The sequence below is a fragment of the Platalea leucorodia genome, assembly GCF_965183815.1.
Source record: "Platalea leucorodia genome assembly, chromosome: 2".
Taxonomy (NCBI): domain Eukaryota; kingdom Metazoa; phylum Chordata; class Aves; order Pelecaniformes; family Threskiornithidae; genus Platalea; species Platalea leucorodia.
In genome coordinates, this window is record NC_138824.1 from 96,126,725 (window position 1) to 96,152,948 (window position 26,224).

A 26,224-nucleotide genomic window follows, 5' to 3' on the forward strand; every position below is an offset into this window, starting at 1 on the left:
AGTCTCATAAGCTACGCAGGGCAGGGTGCGTGTGTACGTGTGCCCATGTGTTACTGTCTCCCATTCCTATTGCATCAGCAACAGATACAACCCCACCACCGTGTTGACCACTAGGTGCTACCAGAACACCCCTCATGCTGATACTGAGCTCACACATGCAGCCATGGTGAAGCAATGACGTCACAGGGACTCTGCCTTTAGACGGAAATACAACACTAGGTCACGTCTAAACCATGGCATTTTAAATAATGATTTTATTACTTTTTATGGCAGGAATGAGTTGGTGGGTTGCCTGTTAAATATTCTCCTCTTCTTCCATCTACCTTATCTTCCACCCAAAAGACATAGGTAGGCCTATGGTTGACTTCTCCCAAGAGCTAAAACTTTGCAAGGTGACTCTACAGCTGCTAGATCTCTGCCTTGTTAGAAAAAGCCAAGGACAATAAATATTGCAATAGATGTAAAATGAAAGAATAGAACACAAAAGCAATGGCAGATTTATTACTAGGTGCTACTTCATGTGATGTTTTATGAGCAGGTAAACTGTACAAAGGTACAAGGACAAAGAGGAATTCATAGTGCATGACTAGCTAAGGCCGAAGAAAACATAAAATATCATTATTGCTGATGTGTTCCCACATTGCATTTTTACTGAAATTATTTGCCAGTTTTGATCAAAAAGGCATGTTTCTTTGCCAGTATGCAGTCTGGTATTGGCACACAGAACCTTTCTGTCACTGATCACTGTCACTGCCTAGCAGCTGTTGGATCTCAAGCGAAATAAGTCATCTTCATTTAGGTTCAAGTGGTATGTCAGTTCACACGACCATGGACAATGCCAGCCAGGCTACCAGCCAAAACAGAGCTCTTGACAGAAGATGAGGGAACTCCAGTGAGACAAGGAGGGGGAGCAGGGGGATATTTTCCTGCAGACAGGGTCTGTATTCCACCTGTTGTCTCAGCAGAGAGTGAGAAATAATCCCAGGGCTATGCAGCCATCATTCTTCCCAGATACTACATTCATTCAAATACAGGGAATTAAAGTACAAACTTACTAGATGCTGGGATCCAAAGCCATGCTTAGGTAAAGTAGCTTAGTTTTGGCGTTTAAAAATTAATAAATCTTTATACATCGTTATATAGCAGATATTCACTATACAGAGAATCCAAACAGGTAAGTACTAACCATAGAGCCTTCTCCATTCCATTTGTCACCCATCACTGGATCACATACTGTAACAGAATAAATTTTGCTTTAGAGATCAGGCACAGTTATAGAGACCCTGGTGGGAGGGAAAACATAAAATATCATTTAGGTAACAGTGGCTATGTAACAGCACTGAGCACCTGGTAGCTTAGGTACTCCCACAGCTCTTGGAGCACGCTCAACCTGAAATTTATAACTGGTGGCTGCCAATTTTGAAAGAGTAGGCCATGTGTCTTAACTGTCAGAGGGCTGTAGTCACCCTCTCCTACCTGCTTCCATGTTATGTCTGAGGGTGATGAGGATGAGAGGGTCTGACTGCTGGGAGTAAAGGGGCTTTTGTTATGGAAAACGCAGAGAGCCCTCCCCTTCACTCCGCAACCCAGAAGTCTGGAATAGTAGTATGGTGAGGAAGAAACGTGGGAGAAACTAATAGATGTGAAAAGAGTGCTACTTTTACTTTAGTGTAAAAAGAAACATGCCGAACATACACACCAAACTGCTGTGTGTACACATAAAAAAATTATGTGTTATAGTGAAACAAGAAGAAAATTCATGCCAAAGTACATAAACTCATACTCGCTGTAATAATATTAACACACATTTGGCACAGGTTCTGAATCATCAACAATATTTACAACATAATCCAAGTGCCCTCCATTTCAAAGTGAGGATGGAACCAGCCTAGCCTTGTACTTTAAAAAGGAACATTGTTCATTGTATTAAAAGAGCTTTTAGCAAGATAAAAAAGAAATACAAATCCAAAGATATGAAATCCATGTCCAATCAGTATTTAAGGAAGTTTCTATGAGTAAAAATAGGGTAATTTGTTTTACATTTTAAAAGTATTTTCCTTACATTATAATCTATTTATTTAAGAATAAAGGATCTTAGCTTAGCTGTGTTCTCACCATCTGACTACTTCCTTCCTGTACTATACAGCTACATGTTTCTTTCTGCTCATACTCCAATTGGAGTTTTAAGCTTTCACTTACTAGTACAAGGCTCTGGAGGACCTGACAATCACAGAATCATAGAATCATTTAGGTTGGAAAAGACCTTCATGATCATCAAGTCCAACTGCTAACCTAGCACTGCCAAGTCCACCACTAAACCATGTCCCTAAGCACCACATCTACACATCTTTTAAATACCTCCAGGGATGGGCACTCAACCACTTCCCTGGGCAGCCCGTTCCAGCGCCTGACCACCCTTTCGGTGAAGAAGTTTTTCCTAATGTCCAATCTAAACCTTCTCTGGCACAACTTGAGGCCATGTCCTCTTGTCCTACCATTTACTACTTGGGAGAAGAGACCGACCCCCATCTCGCTACAACCTCTTTTCAGGTAGCTGTAGAGAGCAATAAGGTCTCCCCTCAGCCTCCTCTTCTCCAGGCTAAACAACCCCAGCTCCCTCAGCCGCTCCTCATAAGCCTTGTGCTCTAGACCCTTCACCAGCTTCGTTGCCCTCCTCTGGACACGCACCAGCACCTCGATGTCCTTCTTGTAGTGAGGGGCCCAAAACTGAACACAGTATTCGCAGTGCGGCCTCACCAGTGCCAAGTACATAGGGACAATCACCTCCCTGGTCTTGCTGGCCACACTATTTCTGATGCAAGCCACAATGCCATTGGCCTTCTTGGCCACCTGGGCACACTGCTGGCTCATACTCAGCTGGCTGTCGACCAACACCCCCAGGTCCTTTTCTGCCAGGCAGCTCTCCAGCCACTCCTCCCCAAGCCTGTAGCGTTGCATGGGGTTGTTGTGACCCAAGGGCAGGACCCGGCACTCGGCCTTGTTGAATCTCATACATTTGGCCTCGGCCCATCGATCCAGCCTGTCCAGATCCCTCTGTAGGGCCTTCCTACCCTCCAGCAGATCAACACTCCCAGCCAACTTGGTGTCGGCTGCAAACTTAACTGAGGGTGCACTTCATCCCCTTGTCCAGATCATTGATAAAGATACTAAACAGAACCAGCCCCAATACCGAGCCCTGAGGAATACCGCTTCTGACCGGCCACCAACTGTATATAACTCCATGCGCAACTCTTTGGGCCCAGCCATCCAGCCAGTTTTTTATTCAGCAAAGAGTACGCCCATCCAAGCCATGAGCAGCCAGCTTCTCCAAGAGAATGCTGTGGGAAATGTTGTCAAAGGCTTTACTAAAGTCCAGGTAGACAACATCCACAGCCTTTCCCTCACCCACTAAGCAGGTCACCTTCTCATAGGAGATCAGGTTAGTCAAGCAGTTAGTCAATGCAACAGTGTTAATAAAGGCTAAAAAGCAACAAAATCCGAGCTCATGCAGATAACTGCTACATTTTTCTAAATGAGAACTGTGCTTTGTTAATTTTAAGTCAGATATCACACTCTGCAGTATTACACCTTGCAAATGCTACAAACCATTCTAGGTGTTTCCTGACCACACAGTTTACTGAAACTGAAGATGACAGGCTTGAACCATCATTCACAGCTTTTTACCCCACTAAATCCCCACTGACTTTGCCCTGGTACTCTAAACGTTTTGCTCAATTCAAGCCTATGCCGGTTATGTTCAGAAGTCCTGAAACACTCAGGGAGTCAGGAAAGAAAGAGGAGAATCTTTTCTCACAGGTTTAAGCCTGACATGACACGTCAATGACAGCAGTCGCTAGAGTCTGCTGCTCTTTGAGTGCTCCTAGGTAATCTTAGCAGAGGGCACTACAGTTAAAAGAAGCCTTGGAGTTTAAGCTAAGTTATGAAGCTCATATGGCACAGTAGGACACTTTTTCTGGGATGTAACATGAAACCATGGCAGGGCAATACCGGAGAGTCTATCCTGCTTTTGACTGACTTGGAAATCAAGGAGAGGCTTCAGTTATCAGTACTTACAACCTATGCCTCTGAACTATGAACAGCAGCAGCTGGCTGGGATTTTACAAGCCTTTCTTTGATACAGACAATCAGTCCTCAAGGCACATTCTCCTTTGGACGGCATAATGCAAGAAACATAATGAAAGTCATAAAATCAGAAAGATAAAAAACCAACTCCCTCAACACTTAAGCAATGCTGAAACAAAACTTCACTGAAGCCTCAGCTGGTCCCAGCCAGATTAGAGCACAAGGTGGTTGTGAAATGCTGCGTAGCATCAGAATGGTGTTTCATCCTAAAACATGAAAATGATGGGCATACATAATGATGAAGCAGAAAGGACTGTAATACACATCCTTACCATATACTAGGTTAGAATTCTGTTGCTTCAACTCCTGGACGATATCCACCACCATTTCAAGAAACGAAGTGTCTCTTGTATACCCTTTCGGAAAAAAAAATACTTTTGAAGTCTATTTTCATGAACGCTTTTTTTTTTTTTTGATTTTGGATAGGAATCCTGAATACTTCTCATTCTTTGGAACAATGTATTTTTAGAACAAAGGCATTTTAGTATTTCATTCAGGAATAATAGGTGGAAGACAAATTCAGACAGTGCTTGCACAACTACAAATACAACCCTAAAATTCCATTTACTAAGTATGTTGTATATGAAGGGCTCATACAACTTCAAAATGCTTTAACATATATAGAAAAAGGTCAGGCTGAAAGGAAAACACATTCCTTCTCTTCAAAACAGCAGTCCGAATCAGTACTATTCATTATGTAGTAAATGAGAAATATTTTAAATTTCATATGCTTTTCTCGTATTCTGGTTTAAAGCAGGTTTTTTATTATTATTAATGTTGGTGATGATACATTCCAACACATTACTGCAATGGAGAACTAATCTTGAATATTTTAGAGCAATGATCAATATACCAATAAAATTCCTATTTCTAGGCTTAGCAGTGAAATAAGCTAGAAAGAAGTTTTATTATATCTCAAGGGCCTGATCACAATGCTAGCATCACAATATTCTTATTTAATCATTAATTTCTTTATTTTATAGATGTTTATTTATATATTTATTTTAGATGTTAGCTTTATATACATTTATTAATTAATAATTTTATTTTCATTGATTTTAGTTCATTTAATAGTATTATTTTAAGCAAGGTAGTTTCTTCAAACCTTCAGCTTAGAAATGTCCACTCTACTAAAATATTTAAAAATACATTTTGGAGAATTTTTTTTTTTTTTTTACTCGCAAAATTGATCCATTCTTAGATGTTGCAGAGAAATGGAAAAAGCTTCCAAGATCTTTGGCCAAAATGCTTTGTCTTATGTCTATGAAATGCTGATAATCAGACAAAAAAGCCAAGCAAAGACTTTTGTTTAAAATGACCTGTGATGGTAGACTGGCTGAAAAAAAAAATACAGAGTATGATTAACATTATTGACAGAGGTGTTTCCAAAAAATTACACTGAATTGGAGTTTGTCTTGAGTGTTTTACTGTAAATGAAACAAATATATGAAGATCTACAAGTAACTAACAGTCACAAAAGTTAACAAAGTGTTATTTTGTATAATCAGCCTAAAGGTAATCATCTCCATCTCAGCCAAGATATCTACAGTCATCAGATATACAATTACAGTCAAATCCCATCTGCTGACAAATTAATTTGCTTTCAGTGTTTGAATAATCATATCCAAGTTGTTGGAGGTACAAAGTACCGTTGTGCACTATAGTGAATGGCTGTTCCCATTTGAAGAGAAAAAAAAAAAATCTTTTGGCCCTGAATGAAAAAAACTGAATTTTAAGTTCAGCCACAGCACAACCGAACGCTAAAACACCGAGAGCGTTATTAGATCTTCAGAAATTAGTGCCATTTCTACCCATGTCTTCTTTTTGTCCATACCGAAAATACCCACACCAAACGAGATTTTTCAGCAATATGAGCAACACACTGACCCATCTACCCACAAATCCTATTTTAAAAGGCATATTAATATTCTTTTTTTTCCCTCCAAAATTTCTTTTTGCTGAAGATTTCTATTCTTCCGTCTACTATTTTTAATCTCTTACATCCATTTTGCCAGTACAAGACAGTGATAAGAAAGGAGTTGGGGTATCTTCCAAGAGTTGAAAGTCAAATAAAAAAGGAGCATTTCAGCTAAAAGAATGGTCAAACATTATTTACAAAGCTTGCATACTAACATCTCCTGAAAACTCTTACAATACAGAGTGCTCTTCCTGGAAATGTCCTCTGTGTGAGTTCTTTCAAAGAAAGGAAGGATGTTTGTCTATTTCTCAATCACAAAGAACTCATTTATGCTGAAATTAATTTCTTAACCCTAGCTCAGTCTATTTTCTATTTAGTCTCCTTTACTTTGGAGATATTCCCTGAAAAAGAACAGACAATAACTCTTCAGATATGCCACACCCTTCAAGCCAGAATGACTGCTTTGGGGTTATAATCTTCAAGTCTCCAGTTTTCGTTGTGTATAAAGCACTTTCCTACACGTGGAAGCCATGAAATCAATCAAATCTGGTGATATATTTCCGTTTACCTTTAAAAAGTGACTGTTTACTGCTATAAAAAATTGATACTGTAATCTAAACCAGATGCATAGGTCTTACTGAGGTAAAACCTGATCAGTAATCTACATTTGAGAAGCAGGAATTGGATGAGAAGCAGTTTTTAATAAAAACTGCACATAGAATCTCTCCTTTCTATAAAGCATTCTACAAAAGGTTCCTTTGCCTGTATTTATAAATACTTCGCACCTAGTGGCAAGCAAAGGAAAACACTGCAGTCATTATGTCTTGCAGAACTGTATCCACTCAGAGGACCTACATAGTAACAAAGGCAAAAGATCAGGAGATATGACAGAGTCAAAACCAAAATCCAACCCTGCTTATACTTTGCTCTGTATCCAAAGCACCATCCCTTAAAGATCAAGTAGAAAAAACAAGGACAGACAACTGTGTATAAATCATGCTATAGTACTACAGAGTGCCAGTACTGCAAATTTAGGAGAAAGGGTTAAACTCATGTCTTCATAATAAATTTAAAAATAATACTCTGACATTCCTCATCCTTTTTTCAGTAGAGGCACTCCCAAACATTAATTAAGCCTGTACAAGTCTGTCAACTATGCAAGAGCATCAATTTACCTACCCAATTATAACCTTCAGGCTGGAGAACGCTGGCTGTTTCACACTAAACAGCACGAGCAGTTGAGACTGTAATATGCAGGAGGAATAATCAAAGGAGGGAAAATGTAATCGCTTGGTTTGGAGAAAGGAGGGATATAGTTTATCTTTCTTTACTTTTGCTTACATCTCATGGGAACTCCAAGGAACAAGCTCTTCTTACCTGTGAGTACATAATCATACTGGTTGACCTTGTTGAGCTTAAGTCCTTCGTACAGTTCATGAAGTTCATCTGAATTTAACACCTGACCCTTCCAGTGGGCATAACCTGCAAAGTAAATGTCAGATAATTTTTCAAGAGCTAGATTTTCTGTTTAGGATCACACAGATTATACACTTGGAGGGACCATATCAGATATTAGCACCAGAAAGCATTTCCACCTCCTCTTCTGTAAAACGCTGCTGCCAAATGAAAGCTGCTGTCAGCAGAACAGTTAACATGCTCATCTTCTTCTTAGCACCTCTGTTTCCCAAAGGAACTAGAGTGACTACACTGGAGTTTGAGACTGTCCATTTATCAGCAAATCGAGCAGAGCACACACAAGCTCCTGCAAGTTTTCCCATGGAGCTTACACAACTATCCCTTTCCTGTGTGGAGGGGGACAAACGTATGTTTTAGACTTCACTGGAGGAGGGTGTTAGTATTATCTATTTTTGTTATTTTATACCATTAAAAAAAAAGAAGATGATTGACAGCTAGATGACAAGCTTAAACAGGCTTGTGGATCTGTCTGGACACAGGCATGCAGCACTGCTGCACCCATCCGATACGGCATTTACTGGGACCTGCGTGTAATGAATAGAGTGACCACAGCAGAACATTGTCACGGATGCTCTTTAAACATACAATGTCATCTGACAGATTTTCTTCCAAAAATAGCACTGTTTTAATGCTGAAGATCCTAGAGGAGGCAAATGAGTAGCAGACACTATAAACGGACAAATAATATCCATACACTCTTATCCTTGAATGATCTCTAAGAATTACAAGCCAATATTCTTGGCTGAGAAGTGGATGGAAGGTAAAGTTACTTGGGAGAAGCTGAACTGATTTCAGCAAACAATGGACCAAGCTTCAGGGCAGCCAATTTCAAGGAAAACAAAAAATCTTCCTCAGCAGACTCTAAAGATCAGCTGAAAAATGTAAATGCACCTTGCCATCAAAGCCTGCCCATCTAGATGGCAGCCATCTCTCCCTTGTATATAAGAATGGGGCTTCCTCCGGGATATTAGATGAAGCACCCACAATCAAACTCTTCCAACCTCCATAAATTCAGAGTTTGCTAAAAAGCTTATCTATTTATTAACTGGAATTAGGAAAAGTGAAATGTTAAATGAGGTATCTTCTTCCACACCACCCCCGTGTGAAGACAATGGCATTTTGTTTGTTTTAACTTCTGCTCTTGGAGTTAGAAAATTCTGTGATAAAAACTGTTGGCTTTGATTATCACTCTAAACTGTGTTATTAGAGTAACTGCCAAAAGGTGCCTAGAGCCTAGGATAAGCACATTTTTCAGTTTTCCTTCTCATGCATGCAAATACACCCACAGTAGGGTGAGCAGATGGATCATTTTGTTCTCCTCAGCTCACAAAGGCCCAGCCTCTAAAACACAACTCGCTGCCAGCTGGCTGGGGGACTGACTCACACCAGCCACTACAATTCTCTCCCTAGCAAACGCTTTTCAAAAAGTCTCTGTGAAGAACGGGACAAAGTGAGGGATTCCCATATGTTAGGGCTGTAGTTCCATCGCAGAACACAGTGATACTCAAAACAGCAAAGCCTAACACGTAGGCACATGTCTAGTCCCAAGTATATGAGGAATCCTTGACTACAACTAAGTCAAGTATTCGGCTTATTTAACACATATGGAGATGTTTGTTCTGTAACATCTGCAGCTTCAGAGAGAAATAATCTGCCCTCTCCTCTTCCCTGAATCTCTACTTCCATTAGCACTGCAAAGCCAGTCCATACAGGGACACAACACAGTCCTTTTTATTCCATTGTGCCCATCAATGAAACTGAGTGCAGTTTTCACCCAGAATCAAGGCCAGCTGGCAAAAGAGCAGTCATTCGTCTTACACATGGCCATAAAAATAACTATGATAGACCGTCCAGACAATCTAGATACTCTCAGGAGCCATTCCTACAGAGGGACCCTGCACATTCAGTACTTAACTAAAAGTTCATCTTCCTATGTCAAGCTGTCTTAAACAGTCAATGCACAGGGTCCGTGTCACACTGATTCTCCACCGAGGGAGGGAAATAAATACAGAACCAAAATATTAGGTAGCAGCCCAGCTTAGCTCAGGAATTGATAAGTTACCCACGTGGAGCAGGGACATTGTCCAAACTCTGTAGCAATGACTTCCAAGGGTATCTAGAGGATCTTTTTACCACCTGGTAACACGTGTAATGTAACGTACAGTCTAATCACACGATAGCTGGAGGAAAAAAAAGCCCGAGGGAAGCTCTGAGGGAAGCCCCAGCTAGTCCGACAGAAGAAAAAGGGCAATGCCTTCACTGGATCTGCAGAGAACTCTGATTTCACTAGGAGCTGAATTATGTTCAAGTAAGAGGAAACAAACAAAATCAAAATTGGCAGCAAGATGGAAACCACCCTAAGCCCTTTCCCCAGGGTAATTTCATGTGACATGATGAACAAGGGGCAAATCCCATGACCCTGCATTTATCCTACTCTCCTGGCGGAATGTACAACCAAAAAGCAGCTTCTATAGAGGGACAGAAGAAAAAGCCAGTTACTCATGTTCAAAAAGGGTTTCACTAACCGAAGGATGGATACCTCGGGCCCCAGGAAGAGGGACTATCTTGAAAGGGGAAAGGCAAAATATCCAGATAGATACTGTGTGATCAAAAAAACACTGCACAGCCCTGAACCCAAAGTGAGTTAGCAAAGAATGCCAACAGCAAGCTTAAACATGTGACGTCCAATTGGCTTTGGGGAAAAGCATGAGTGGCTGGAGTTGAGGATGATAACGAGGAATCGCCGTCTTCCTCGGCTAGACATAAGACCTCGGCTAGCAATGAGAACATTTGAACGCGCAGAGATGCCTTGCAAGACCTAAAAGCCAGCTTCCTAGAACTGTTATCCCTATGCCTACACCACTAAATGTGAGTATCTGAAAAACAGCAAGAGAAAATTTAAAATCTTCTAACTGTCCACTTGCTGTAACTTCTGCTCTGCAGTAATATTCCACTGTGGTACTCAGCAATACAGAAGTTCAAAGTCTCACAGTACCTGGCTATTTGCACACATTATACAAGAACCACAGCCAAGAAAACTAAAGAATGAGTTTCAAGTTTGTACTTGGCAAACAACTGCATCCCATTTGGAGACTACAGAGCTGGTTAGGCATAGCAGCTGGATCAAACTACTACTCTTTTATCTTGGATATTAAAGTGAGATCTTGGCTTGTATCTTCCACAGAGGAAGAAATCTGAGCCTTCCTTGTTCTGGTTACAAAACCACCAAATAATTCCCCTCAGTGCTGGACTGAGAGAGCAGAGAGACACTGCAAATCATGATAACAGCTCTCCAAACTACACTTGGCTCAGACTGACTACATCAGTCTCCCAGATTAGTAATAATTTTAAATGCATAGATGAACATAAACATTTAAACATCTTTATACCCCTTCTGCTTATCTGTGTTATGGCCTTTTATTGCAATTAAATGTTATCTATTTGCTTTTAAGCAGATAAGGGAATGAAAAACAGGTAAGATATGATGCCTCTTGTCACTTATCCCTCTAAAATGATAAACGCATTCATTAGTCTCCAAGGAAATGTCTTGGTTCATCTGTACGAAAAAGAAAAAAAAAACAAAACCATAACCAAGAGAGGCAGCTAATACTGCACCCAAGATGACTCTTCTTTCTTGCCCTCCTCCTCTGGTACATTTTTTACCTCCTTTGGAATGTATTTATAAGCCTCTTAATTGCTTTCAAAACCAAGGAAAAAAGAAAAGAATAAAAATCCCAGGCATAACAGAAGGAAAAAAAAAAACAAAAACAAACAAACCAACCCAAAACAAAAAACAAGCTACCATTTAAGTATAGCAAGGCATGTTCTGTTCTGAGGTTTGAGTTCCTCCTGTGGTGCTCCCTGCAAAACTATTCTGAGCGGCTTCAATAATCAAGTATTTTACATGGGAAAAAGGAAGAAAGATCTAGTGTTTAAGGCACATGATGGGCAAGCAATCTGGTCCCAGCTGTGGCACAAAATTCACATGCAAAGTCTGGCAGACAACCTGGTCTAAACACGACTTGATCTTCAGCTACCAGAAGGCCTTCACCAAAACCAGAAATACAGTACCAAATTCTCCATTTGATTTTTTACAGCTGGTCAGTGTAAGAGTAAAATACTACCAGTGTTAGGCACAAGTGGAGATCTTTTGTCCTGCACTGCACAGGTGTGAATGACTGCATATGGGCGGTAGACTGTGAAGAATCACATCAACAAGACATCAGCGAGACATAATTATAATTTCCCATATATTAGACCTACCAGCCAACCCAACCACCCACTACATGCCCACTAAGTGGAAGTCCAGAAGCGCTTTGCTTAAAAATAAAAAGGAGCAGAAAAAACCAAACCAAAACAAAACAGGCTATTTCATCTGGAGCAGTTTCGAAGGTAGGATTTGGATGGCAAAGTAAGCACGTTATATGCCTACCATTAACCTACGAATTAAAAGCAAAAATGCAAATCACTGAAGAATTAAAAATGAACCCCAAAAAATCAATGATACAATAAAAAGAATCTAGATTTTTATTTTTGCACATCAGATGATGAGATGCTTCTGCAAACAATACAGTAAAATAGAATAAAAAGCACAGAATCTTTAAAGGTTGCACGACAGCTTCTTTTATTTGTACATGAAGCATGATGCCATTCGAGGGTGAGTCACTCTAATCATTAAAGTTCCTCACCAAGCAACATGACAAACTGTTCTCCCGGGGGGCTGATTTAAAGCACATTTTCCGAATTTCAGGATTATCAGAGACTAAAGAAAGCTGAATTTTCTGAGCAGGAGTCAGCAGAAATAGGTCCATGGTATCTTACTAATTTAAAGACAGGGGGAAAAAAAAAAGCAATAATGATTCACCAAAGAAAGCCTGTTAGTCATAAATTCTCTCTGACTTGTATCTTTTGCTGACAAGACCAGGTTTAAAGACAGGGATGGGGAAAGAAAGAACGCCATGTCCAAAACCTCACATACTTTGCTATCTGTGCCCCCTCTGGTATGTCACGTTCTTTTAGAAACTGAAGTTCACAGATTTTGAAGTAAAAATTTGCCCTTCAGCTTTCATGATGATCACAGAAAGGGTTCTCATAAGATCTTGTTCTTGCAGGAAAATGAAGTTATCTTTGCCAGTTCATCCAGCACACGATTCCTATGTATTGCGGCACTGCTCCAGACACAAGCTACGGCCCAGCACGGCTGTTCCTGTTCGTTAATCCCTGCAGTGGCACAGACTGCACGTACACTGATGTGCAGGTACTACTGCAAGTTTGTGTGCAGGCATGCGTAAACGTTCAAACTTGGAAAAGCCTTCGTATGAGGACACTGTATGTTCCTACATGCCTCTCAAAGAAGAGGTGCAAAGCCACTGCGCTTAGAATCTATCCTTCAATTTAAGAAAGGGTGGAAAGGATTTCATGGATAAACTGCAGTGCTAGGAAACCAGACCTGTCATAAAAGGGAATATGTCCACTTCCTTTCTTTTCCATTCCCTCCTCTTTCAGCCAAATGACCAATACTTCTAAATACATTCCCCTTTTACTCACGCTTGGCAAGTGCCAAACACTTACTGTACTGTGATTTTTTTTCTGAAAGCTCTGCTTCCCAAAGTCATGAGGTTGTGCACCAATCTTTGGGATTTTTTTAACATATTTACTAAGACAATCAAGATTACAGAAAAAACTTGATAATGTGACTCCTAAACACCAGGAGACACAATAAAAGCTCCAAATATTTTAAAGACCTGTGATCGTTGAGATGTTTTCAGTTTGGGGATGTTCATTTAGGCCTTCTGGGGGGGGCAGGGGCAGGGAATCACTAATTTGTTGTTCCTGCAAAACCTTGAGTGAAGCACTGGTAACCTTTCCCCAGCTGTGATACCATTAAAAAAAAAAAAAAATCTTCCCTCTTTTCTGTTTTAAGAATCTGGTCATCCTATTGGTAATGTAATTTTTCTGCCTTCAGAAACATTCAGTTTATGGTCCAATAAAAACTCTATTAAGCTCTTTAACACCCTATAAAGCTGATTTAATCTTGAAACTGAAAGCCAACAATCGACAGGTGCTCATCCATTTTGAGCACCGAGTTATTTCACATGAAAAAATTACTTCATTTCTGGAAGACTACAGCAGTTTTACCCAGCTGTCAAAAACTAAACAACAAAAAAGCCCAAACTCCAAACCTAAATACATTAAAGAAACATAAGTCACATCCAAACATCTCTTAAACAGGAGAGAACCTTTGTACTGTGCCAAAGGGTACAAGCACAATAAGCAGCTTTTTTCCTGAGCCAGGAAAGACACCCACCCCTTGTTTAATTATTACTTCTTTTGTGCCTTTCCTCAACAAGCAAAGATGGCTTTCTAGCTACTTTTGAAACATTAATGTCTTCTTCCCAGGGTGACGCTAAGTTCCTTCCATGACAGGAACATCTTACAACCTTTTGAAAGCTGCATGGAGCTCAACATAGTAAAGAGGACAGAGGTTTCCTGGTCTGTTCTCTGTTTCAAAAATTTAGTAATTTATTAATAGAGCTGTACCAGTGAGATACCAGGAAAGTATCTTAACTTTTGTCTTTTTTTTTTTTGGTTGTCAGAAACAATTTTTGCTCTTTTACAAAATGTTAAAGTCAGAATTTGTTCCTTGTTTATTTTTTAAGACACCCTTAGAATTTTTTTATCTAGAGTAGATCTCCCCTCAAACAACCTGTCACCACCATGACAGTAGATGTGTCTCTATTGATTCAAAAATAGCAAGTCACTTGGAGCTCCTTTATGGGTGAAAGGTATTGCTAAAATAAACATAAATTCCAGCTTTCTTTTGAAAAATAAAGTCCTCTAGCACTGTGAGTGTTAGCAAGTCTGAAAACACAATGAGCTTAGAACCCTAATGTATTAACACCCCACCCCTTCCCTCCCTCCAACATGTAATTTTAGGATAATTGCTAGCCTTCTGGGTGGGCACATAGAGAGACGAAACATTGCATCTAGCTCAGTGTTCTTCTGATGTTTCGGTTGGTAACATGAGTGTCATAGGGCCATACTGCACAGAAAACAGTACTGAAGACTCTCCTGTGCACAGGCCTGCCTGTGGATGGATGTTGTTGTGGGTTAACCCATCAGGCAGCTAAACACCACACAGCCGTTGGGTCACTCCCCCCCAGTGGGATGGGGGAGAGATTCGGAAAAAAGGTAAAACTCATGGGTTGAGATAAAGACAATTTAATAGGACAGAAAAGAAAGCAAAAATAATAATATGATAAAAGAATATACAAAACAAGTGATGTACGATGCAATTGCTCACCACTCGCTGACCGATGTCCAGCAAGTTCCTGAGCAGCGGACCCCTGGCCAGCTTTTCCCCTAGCTTATATACTGAGCATGACATCACATGGTATGGAATATCTCTTTGGTCAGTTGGGGTCAGCTGTCCCAGCCGTGTCCCCTCCCAAATTCTTCTGCACCCCCAGCCTATGTGCTGGTGGGGTGGTGTGAGAAGCAGAAAAGGCCTTGACTCTGTGTAAGTGCTGCTCAGCAGTAACTAAACCATCTCTGTGTTATCAATATTATTCTCATCCTAAATCCAAAACACAGCACTACAGCAGCTACTAGGAAGAAAATTAATTAATCCCAGTCGAAACCAGGCCAGTCGTATTTGTGTTATTTCACTGTCTGAGTTAATTAGATTACTGCCTAACAAAAGAAATTCACACTCTGAAGTAGCAGAACAGGACATCACCATGTCATATCATGTCCTAATCCCAAATCCAGACTTCTGTGAGACTTGAATCAAAACATGAAAATTACATTTCTGTCCTATATCCTGAAAATGTGAGTGAAAACATAAGACCAATCTCCTTTCCGCTGTCATGTGATGAGGTGAGCCACATGTTGAGTAGAGCTGAGTGACTGTAGAGTGGTATCTGAAGACATATGTAAAATTTTACCTGTGTGGTTTGAAAACTGGACAGAGTTCACCGTATCAACTTCAAATCCCAAAACCTGTAAAAGAACACAGGAATATTTCTTTTACTAATACAGCATTGTCAATATGTTATCAATATCACAGAGCACAAGAAAGGATTCTTATTTCCCAGTGCATATTTAAAAATCTTGAGCACTGTTTTAAAGCGAAAGCTGAGTCAACATACATGCAACATAAACAAACAACGCAGTACTTCACTACAGCAGTAGACATGGAACAAAACTGACACTGGCAACAGCACCAGAAAAACAGAGTTCTGGATCCTCAGGCTAGAGTTCACCTGGGGATAAGGATGGAGAGGCTGGTCCAGCAGCAATCACTGAAGCCCTGAAGAAAGCCTTGGCTAGTCTTTCTTGGCAAGAAAAGCAGTCTAAATTTCAAGGTACTAAATTACTGCAAAATACGGACGGAGGATGTATTCCAGAAAGGCAATCTTTCTAAAAGGAGGACAGATGAATCTTAAAAGGGAACAACATTATGAGCCATACTTGTATTTCACAAGCAGTTTCTTTACAACTAAAAGACAATAGAAAGAAATCACAGAGAATTAATTTGGGGCATGATTAGGCAATCAAAGGGAGAGAACTCTTAAAAACACAAAAGTAAAAAAAGCCTAAAGCATGCTCCAAAAGCCACCTGCTACCTTGCATTACCAGCAATCCAAATATTGAAATATCCAAGAATTTGCTAGTGTAATCTACACATTCTTGTTGCCCCAAAAGAGATAAATATTATGAAAATAAGAGCATCAAATCAGGAGAAAACTAACGAGGATTTTTAACCTGACAATACCTGCTTAATCCAGACAGGCATTGCTGTTCAAGCCATTTTTAGACATTTTTATCTGCCACGAAAGAAATTCTAATGCTACAGTGACATAACAGGCTGACATTCAGTATTTGTTTCCACAGCCTACTTGCTCTGAGTAAGAATTCTCCTCAAAAGACGAGCTGCTATATATGGCTCAGTGAGTCATACTGGGAGATAATAGTAATGATGCATGGCTGTTTATGATCCACTTTCAGACAATTTGCTGGGGAGGGGGGAGTGAACAAACGAAGCTTTTGCCAGTCACGTTTTTCACTGAGACACACGCCTCTCCCTTTTCATCACGAAGGCAAGACGTTCACACATATTAAAAATTTCTGGGTGTATGGTGTCAGACATTAGGTTTTCCCTGTGCATCTACTTCCTCTCGCACATGAAAGCCATTCGGTGATAAGCCCCTTATTTCAAACCCTGGGCTGTTACAAGATGGAGGTAGTTCCTTCTGCCTGCAGGCACTGCATTTCTGTCATTTTACAGCTCAGAGTCCACACAGGTTTTCGCAGAACAAGTCACCTCTTTCAATGTGCATCAAAAGAAGCGTGGCCAGCAGGTCGAGGGAGGTGATTCTGCCCCTCTACTCTGCTCTGGTGAGACCCCACCTGCAGTGCTGCATCCAGCTCTGGGGTCCTCAGCACAGGAAGGACATGGACCTGTTGGAGCGGGTCCAGAGGAGGGCCACAAAAATGATCAGAGGGGTGGAGCACCTCTGCTATGAGGAAAGGCTGAGAGAGATGGGGTCGTTCAGCCTGGAGAAGAGAAGGCTGCAGGGAGACCTTATAGCAGCCTTCCAGTACTTAAAGGGGGCTTATAAGAAAGATGGGGACAGACTTCTTAGCAGAGCCAGTAGTGATAAGACAAGGGGTAATGGTTTTAAACTAAAAGAGAGTAGATTCAGACTGGATATAAGGAAGAAATTTTTCACGATGAGGGTGGTGAAACACTGGATCAGGTTGCCCAGAGAGGTGGCAGATGCCCCATACCTGGAAACATTTAAGGTCAGGCTGGATGGGGCTCTGAGCAACCTGATCGAGTTGAAAATGTCCCTGCTCATTGCAGGGGGGTTGGACTAGATGACCTTTAAAGGTCCCTTCCAACTCAAAGTATTCTATGATTCTATAATTTAATATATAATAAAGGTTTCTGTTCATTCCTAACCAGAAAGCAAAGTAATCTTACATTAATGACAGACAGAATGGTGGGTTGTCTCAGCCTGATCAAGTTAACATTAACCTCAGCTTCTACTCTCACCCCAGTTTCTTGTTTCACCTTGGTGGATTTTATTTTGAAGACCCATGAATGAAAGGGGTGAGAACATGGCAATACTGTCATAACCTTAACCTTGATGTCTGCACATGCTCTTCAAAGAAATAAATGAGAATACTGCTTCTAATGAGACTGTCATCTCATACTCAGTTCCCCTCCCTGCAATGAACAGACCTAAGAAGTTCTGATTTTCTTCAAACATCTTGGCAACAACTGTGAATTAATCCATTTCTGTGCAATATTTAGATCACATCTCTCCAACTATTAACCACCTGACACTATGGAACACACTTACTATGATTTACTAGCTAGTCAGGTTTACACCTAGTGCTTTAGGGACGAAGAGCCTGCACAACTGCTTCTAGGGAGGGCTGTTTTATAATACGGATAAGCACTGTACCAGCTGATGGTCACCAGAAAGAGCAGTCCTTCTTTACTGTCTATACCAGCACTAGCTATCATTGGATTTCTCGGCAAGCTTTACTATAGGATTAGGGATTTTTGGTTTGTTTTGGGCAGTTTATCTGCTTCAACCAGCAGAAGGGAAAATACAAAGGAGGCCACCTCTAACCTGAAACCTAGCTGTCTCCAAGACCTTAGCTGTACACTTGGTAAAAGTTAGTCTACTCTGTCACAGTTTCAAATTTGCCCTAAAGTCTTGTTTTGAATAAACGTACAGGACTGTAATCTAACACACGTAATTAAAAATTCTCTAGTTCTGACTCAACCCTCAAAATAAGCCACGGTTGCTCTACTTCAAGGAATTTCCTTTTACAAAGATTCTTATCAAAACAGAGAGAGTAATTAAAGGTCACAAAGTGTCATTTAAAAAACACAGTACAACTAAACCCCCTAATTAGTACTACCTTTGGAATGAGAGCCACAGGTGTTGAGGTCTCAGCCTTAGTATAAAGCATTAAAATAATTAAAAAGAATGCTGAAATCATGTTAAGCCAGTACGTGTTTGCTACCAAGGCAAACTGCATTGAAAAGTCTCATGGAATTTAATCATCAGAAGACAACCTGAAAACAGGGTATATTGAAGTGCTAAAAGCAGTTTTTGACAGCAATCATCTCTTCTATGGCTACAGAGAAAACTGTGCCTTAATTGTGGTTTGTGTAGTTCATTTTAATAACCTGATTATTTAAAGTGGATAAGCTTCCTCCTTCAACCAACAATTAAAACCCAGTACTAGTAACTATCATCCTTGCATATCTAAAGGACCATACATTTCTGATTCACTGAATGATGAATACTTTCCCTGTTTACAAAGGGAGCTGTATTCAAAAGATGTCCTGTTAAATCTTTTTAATATATACTCGTATTTTTAATGTCTTGGGCAGAGCTAACTAAAAGCACTGATTTTGAGGATTTTTTAATTTAGTTAATTCTACCCAAACCAGAGGTTAAATAAATCTTACGTGAAAGTTAACTACCTAATTAGAAATACATAATTTTCCTATGTACAGACCTAGAAAATTGAGATCAGAGCAAACATTGAATCAGACAAATAACACAAAAAAAGAAAGTCTATCCCTCATATTTGCACACAGAAGTACCAAATATCACCCGAAATTATGAATTTAGTTGGATATCAACAATTTTCTCAATGTCATAAACCAGTAAGAATTAGCCTTTCCTTTGGAAGATGACCAGAAAGTACAAATTCAAAACAGGACTAAACTCAATTCTTTATATCAAGTTTCTTGCTTGTTGATATGAAACATATTTAAATAACTTATTTTAATTCATGGGTTTAAAATCAATCCACTCTGGTTACTGACATTTTTTCTACATACAGAAACAAACCTCTCCGTGTTTCTGAAGTAACTACATAGATATATGCCAGTTAAATTGCCACCTCAACACCCTTCCTTATTTTGTGAGCAATCAAAATGCTGTAATTCATTAAAGACTGCACATGAAATGGTAAATAAATATAAATTGAGATCTATACGATAGATTTGTGGCATTCAGTCAACAGAGGACAAATTCAAGCTGGTAATGGTTTAACACGGTTCACTGAAGTCCAGAGTTGTCTGTACGCTTTGCTCAAAAAATACAGCAGAAGCCACAAGTAGCCAGGTCCACCCGTGGGACAAATGCCTTTACTGAGATATTGACAGTTTCACCTTATACCCACTGATGCACCACTTTCCCTTTGCTTCCTGAATTTCTTTGCATATCAGTCTGCTAAGCTTGCAAAATGACCCAACTGTCTGTGTTAAAAGTGTCATTCTCCTGCATGTGTATGCATGCATGTGTTCCTGGCACCTCTGTGTAAATCAACTGAAGGAACTCACTCCACTTGGATTTTGCCTATGTCAGAACTAACACCTTCAGATCCTATTTGATTAGTGTGAGGACTGACCTTACTAGGAAATGCACAATAATGCTTAATTTATTGCTTCTGTATACCAGCTTGTAAATAGTCTATACCTCTGTTACTTCCCCATCATTTACGCTACCATTATCCCCTGTTTTGGATGATCTCTTACAGGCCCTCCAGTAGAAAACAATTCCCGGTTCCCACACTCTCCCTCTGCTGTCATTCTGTATAAATATAATTTGCTCACAGAACTGCAAATCCTGGGCAAATCTAAACCCACAGCCAGTTTGGGTAAGGACGATAAGCGCTCTTCAAAGGAAAAAGATAACTGAGTTCATCCTAAATCTCTCAGCCTCCAGTGTAAACACACGTCAAACAGTGTTCTTCCTAAGACCCAAACTAAGGTTGCCTATATCACATCATATAGTGACATTTCCTGTGACTGAAGTCTCAGAGGAAAATGGGCGATTCCTACATATTTTTTAAGTATCTTCAAGCAAAGGAGGCAGAACTGTTACATTTCTAAAAATAAGTCACAAAACATCAAAACCGGAGGAGTTTTGTACTTGGAAGGCATGGCTGGCAGGTCTGAATGACACATTTCAGAAAAATATTTGAAAGATTAAATCAAAATACGCACACTGGAACAGAATGCCTTTGAAGAAACAGCTAGCATGAAACACATACTCCAACATCATGCATGACATCAAACTGGGCTTAGTTCTTCCTCACAAATAACTGAAGGAAAGGGACAAACGTCATCCAGTTCTTCCCACGGTGCAGAAAGTGCTATCCCAGCCTTGCAAAGAGAAGGTGCATCACCCGTGCAGGCACCCAGTCTACAGAACTATTAAAATGCGCATCTTTGAACTAGCAAGTACTCAAGGGAAAAAAAATCAACACACAAGAAAGGAAGATATTTCAAAATACATGGACACCCTCTAAAGGTGTCAGCTCTTTTTGGAAAACTGGACCAACAGCCTAGGTTTTCTAAAAGCACAGAAGTAATATAAACTTATGTTCAGCCACCAAGCCACAAATTAGAAGCCAAAAAATGGATCTCCTTCAGGATTCAAATTTTACAAATGATACCAATTGTTTTACTAGCAGACCAACCTAAAGACCTAAACAGATGGAAAATGTCTTGGGTTATATAGGTTATATAGACTCATAGAACCATTTAGGTTGGGAAAGACCTTTCAGATCATCAAGTCCAACCGTTAACCTAGCACTGCCAAGTCCACCACTAAACCATGTTCCATGTCACATTCAGCCGGCTGTCAACCAACACCCCCAGGTCCTTCTCTGCCAGGCAGCTCTCCAGCCACTCCTCCCCAAGCCTGTAGCATTGCATGGGGTTGTTGTGACCCAAGGGCAGGACCCGGCACTTGGCCTTGTTGAACCTCATACATTTGGCCTCAGCCCATCGATCCAGCCTGTCCAGATCCCTCTGTAGAGCCTTCCTACCCTCCAGCAGATCAACACTCCCAGCCAACTTGGTGTCGGCTGCAAACTTACTGAGGGTGCACTTCATCCCTTCATCCAGATCATTGATAAAGATACTAAACAGAACCAGCCCCAACACTGAGCCCTATGTAACACCACTTGTGACCAGGCGCCAACTGGATTTAACTCCATTCACCCCAACTCTTTGGGCCCAGCCGTCCAGCCAGTTTTTTATCCAGCAAAGAGTATGCCCGTCCAAGCCATGAGCAGCCAGCTTCTCCAGGAGAACACTGTGGAAAATGGCGTCAAAGGCTTTACTAAAGTCCAGGTAGACAACATCCATGGCCTCTCCTTGTCTACTGAGTGGTTCACCTTGTCATAGAAGGAGATCAGGTTGGTCAAGCAGGACCTCCCTTTCATAAACCCCTGCTGACTGGGCTTGATCCCCTGGTTGTCCTGTATGTGCCACGTGATGGCACTCAGGGTGATCTGCTCCATAACCTTCCCCAAGGTTATGCAGCACCGGATATGTTATCTTATGTTGCCCGGATCCTCCTTTCGGCCCTTCTTGTAGATGGGCTAGATAGATGGCTAGATCTCAGTTCTGGTTCACCTCTAAAAATGCAACCTTATGGACTTTGCCACCATGTTAAGGCATGAATTAGAGCTTTGTTTAAAATTTACAGTCTCTCTTCCTCTCCCTTCTAGAAAACATTTCAATCATACGTATAGTGAAACATGCTATTTCTTCACTGCAAAGAACTAGTACCTAAGATTGTTAGAAACGAAAGATTACAAACATACATTTCCTTCAAGAGGACAGCCTAAATTGTGCCCGTTACGTAAAGGGAGGGGATTGTAAAACAACAATAAACTATTCCACATTATGGAAAAGCGTCAGTGTAGCAACAGATAAATTAACAGAAAGATTTTGAAGGAAAGGCACCATGTCAAATTCAGTTTTAATGATTGCTAAGCTTTATGTTTATATTTGTGTATTCTACATTACGTATTTGTCTCCAGACCATTCATACAAGTACTAATTTTTGCTTCCTAATCCTATCTGTTAGTGGATTGTTAACACCACCTGAGACTGAAAACTGTTAACTTCAAAGATTAGCTCTGCCTCAGACTAAATATTAATACAAATTCTCATTTAATAATTTTATTTACTCTGAGAAATGCTTAGAGAAATGTGAAAAGCTGTTACTGAACTGCTTCTGTTTAAAATTTGTACTGCAGCTTTACCATGCTTCTGCAAGGAAAAAAATAAATTTTCAAAAGTATCACACACTTCATAGTACTCAAGAAGTTCTCCTGTTTCCTTGCTTGTATTCAGTTTGGGGGGGGGGAAAAGTTAAAAAAAAAAACAAACATAAATATCTTAAATCTCCTACGTGTGCAAGAAAAACTGTCACTTGAATTACATGAACTTCCGAACTGAACCACATTTTATTGCTTTCCTGGGTACTAAACATTAGAAACAAAACAAATAATTTCCAATGCATTATATGTACATATTTAGAGAAAGAGAGGTTTAGAGGGGGCTGAGAGAGATGCTGTGGAATCACTGTCCTTGGAGGCTTTCAAGACCCAAGAGGACAAAGCCGTGAGCAACCTGGGCCGAACTTCGTGCTGACCCAGCTTTGAGCCGGAGGCCGGACTGGGGACCTCCTGTGCTCCCTTCCAGCCTGGGTCACTCCATCATTCAGTGACACTGCTACATACAAAAAGCTCGGCTTTACCCGTTGTAGAACTCCATGTGTAAAATGACACAAAATATCATCACCTGCTACCCATCCTAAAGTGTTGGTTATAAGGATGAAAACTAGTGGTATGGTATGTTTACACTATTAACTATACCAGCTTTGTCAGTAAAGATACTATGTCCTGTGCTCTTAAACAATCAGTGGGCCAATTTAACTAGAATGTTTGAGTTTGTACTTAATTTAGACAACCTTAGAGAACAAAGACGTAGTTCTACAAGAATGAAATTCAATTAAAAATACCTCTCTGCAACATCGGTTGGTACATATTTCCCTCTTTGGGCACTGGGTTTATGCCTCCGGTGGCATTTCATTTTAAGGTTTGAAACTAAAACCAACAAAGCAGTGCTGCAACTCAAGTTAGAGGAAAAATCTGGAACAATGAGTGAAAGGCAGAGTAAAGCGGGGGGAGGGGGGAAAGCAGGGTGAGGAAGAAAAGAAAAAAAAAAAGATTGTATAAAAACAGACTTTGTAAACTGTATACATTTCATAGAATCATAGAATCGTCAACGTTGGAAAAGACCCTTAAGATCATCGAGTCCAACCGTTAACCTAGCACTGCCAAGTCCATCTATACCATGTCTTCGAGCACCGTATCTATCCGTTCTTTAAATACCTCCAGGGATGGAGACTCAACCACTTCCCTGGGCAGCCTGTTCCAATGCTTGACCACCCTTTCAATGAAGAAGTTTTTCCTAATGTCTAACCTAAACCTCCCCTGGCGCAGCTTGAGGCCGTTTCCTCTCGTCCTATCACTCATTACTAGGGAGAAGAGAAGCGATGGTCAGGCTCGTCTTCATTGCAGGCTGGCTCAGACTCTGACCTACGCTCCGCTAAAATCTCTTGCCTGAGTTTAGAGCGATTCTCTCTGCAGAGAAAACAGGTCTTTGCGGGGAGCCTGAGAAGCAAGGAACCATGACAGGTATCAGGATGTTGTTTTAAGCCAGCTCTAAAAGCGTGTAACACCCTCATACCTTTTAGTGTACACCCTCAAACTCCTGGTAAAAATAAGCAGTTAATGCTACTGAAGGATTTCTCGGCCAGCTGCGCTCTTGATCAAGATATCTAAGTTCTAAAGCACAAGAAGATCATCACAGTCTGACCTCCAGATCATTTTGTATTTCCAAACCCTTTCTAACCATTGTGCTGTCATTTAAAGAAGTAGAAGACAAGCATCTGGAGAACATGGTCTATCATCCTGCTATCTTAAACATAGCACTACTACAGATTTCAGCCACAGGAGTCGTAAAAAATAAATGCTGTTTTGAATACTGCATATTTGCCTCCTTAAAGCATTAAAAGTATAAGTCTTCATAGAGCCCTGTGAACTGGACAAGTGTTATGCTCATGTGAAACCATACTGCCAGTAATCAGTGACAAAGACAGGACACCATCACTCTGCAAAGTACTGTGCTTAAACTAGCACCACTTGAACTCAGATGTAAAAGCCAATGTCCTGTTCCTCACACGTGCCGTAAGAATACAGCTAGGAACAAGACACTGGTCCTTCCCCAGCTGCCGAAGAACAGCTCAGGGAATTTATGCTGTGCAAAATCAATTACACTGCATTGTATGTACTCTATCTGTGTGCTGCCATGATCTGTACAGTACTGTGTAATACATGTGGTCTTGTACTTTGTTTTTCAGAACACAGACCATGCCACCTGGTGCTGCAACAACTACAACAGACTCAAAACCCCTCTATTTTTCTCCACAAATTAATGGCTTTTTATGGAAGCCTTACAACGTACTCAAAACAAAATGCAGTGTTTAATTTTCAAAAGTTAATGGCAGCACATGACAAGCCTAGGGGCTCTACAGAAAGGAAAAAAAAGTCCTCAGTTTCAAGAGCCAGTCAAGCTTTCCACATAATGGGGAAGTGCTTTGATTTATATCCTTTAAAGCACACAGTAGCATTTTAAAAACCAGAAATGAATATATTTAAGAGCAAATCCTACATCTCTAATAAACACACATAAAACACAAACACACACACACAATTTTTTATTAAGCTTAAGAACATGTGAAGTTTATCCCAACACAAACATCTTAACTGTGACTATGAATTTTAATTAACATACTTAATAATTGCCTAATTACAGTCTTCTCTGCCTCCACAAACACCGTTAACATAAGGAAATTCAACAACAAGGTGAGCTGGCATAAGGCACTTGAATAAATGGATCTGGGCCAAAAAAAGAAGCTGAAAGCAGACAGGTGTATTAACAGAGCGTATCCAGTGCCCCACGCAAGGGAAAAGCATCTCGAAAGTATTAACCAGTAGCCCACCAGAACCACGATGTAGGTACTGAAAGTACAACGGCTGCCCTGCTCAGGACTGCACAAGGCACACTGATTAACTTCAGAGGGCCTGTACCTGAGGGTACACGACAGCAACACAAAATCAATCAAAGGCTTGAAGAGCCCCACTGTACGATCGTATTTTCTTCCAGGGGACTTCCCTCCACATCCACATTTAGATCACAGCTGGCTTTATTGCTATTAACAGGGGACACATATGGTAGGCCCTACATGAACAGGAAAATTACTCTTACAGCAATGTAACACTGACAGATGCATCAGCCAAAGGACAAAGTTTTATAGCATAAAGACACACATAAACAAAGGGGGTTACACAGACTTAAACAAACACAATTTATGAAGAATTTTCAAGAAATCTTGTGGTAAGTCCCCAAACTGCTGACTTTCAGCAGACCATGTGTACAATACACAAACTGAATCTGCGAGTAATACCTGTATTTGTCTACAAAAATCACCATATCACATAAACCAAAACCATTCCATCCTTTCCATTTTTTTTTTAGATGTATTAAAAATGAGCTTAATTGAAAGTCATCAACAGAATTAACTTCCACGCCACAACTAAAATTACCCTATCAAACAAGGTAATTGAGGTTTTTTGGGGGGAGTTTTTTGGTTTGGTTTTTTTTTTTTTTTTTTTTTTTTTTACTAGGCAATGGCAACAATACTTTCCAATAAGAAAGTCTCTGTATATGAAACACTCTATATATCCATTGTATTACAAGTGGTTTGCATGTATGTGGTGATG

The 26,224-nt window shown here is 40.3% G+C and overlaps 1 protein-coding gene across 1 annotated transcript in view; it reads right to left on the bottom strand.

Annotated features, from left to right (window-relative positions):
- Positions 1 to 26,224, bottom strand: part of PDXK (pyridoxal kinase) — a 51,514-nt gene that overhangs the window by 12,975 nt on the left and 12,315 nt on the right. Inside the window, exons 2-5 of the mRNA XM_082337799.1 lie at positions 15,484 to 15,538; positions 7,439 to 7,543; positions 4,416 to 4,499; positions 1,187 to 1,233 (exon numbers count right to left, since the gene is read on the bottom strand). Coding sequence (XP_082193925.1) covers positions 1,187 to 1,233; positions 4,416 to 4,499; positions 7,439 to 7,543; positions 15,484 to 15,538 — 291 coding nt within the window. The remainder of the gene's footprint in view (positions 1 to 1,186; positions 1,234 to 4,415; positions 4,500 to 7,438; positions 7,544 to 15,483; positions 15,539 to 26,224) is intronic.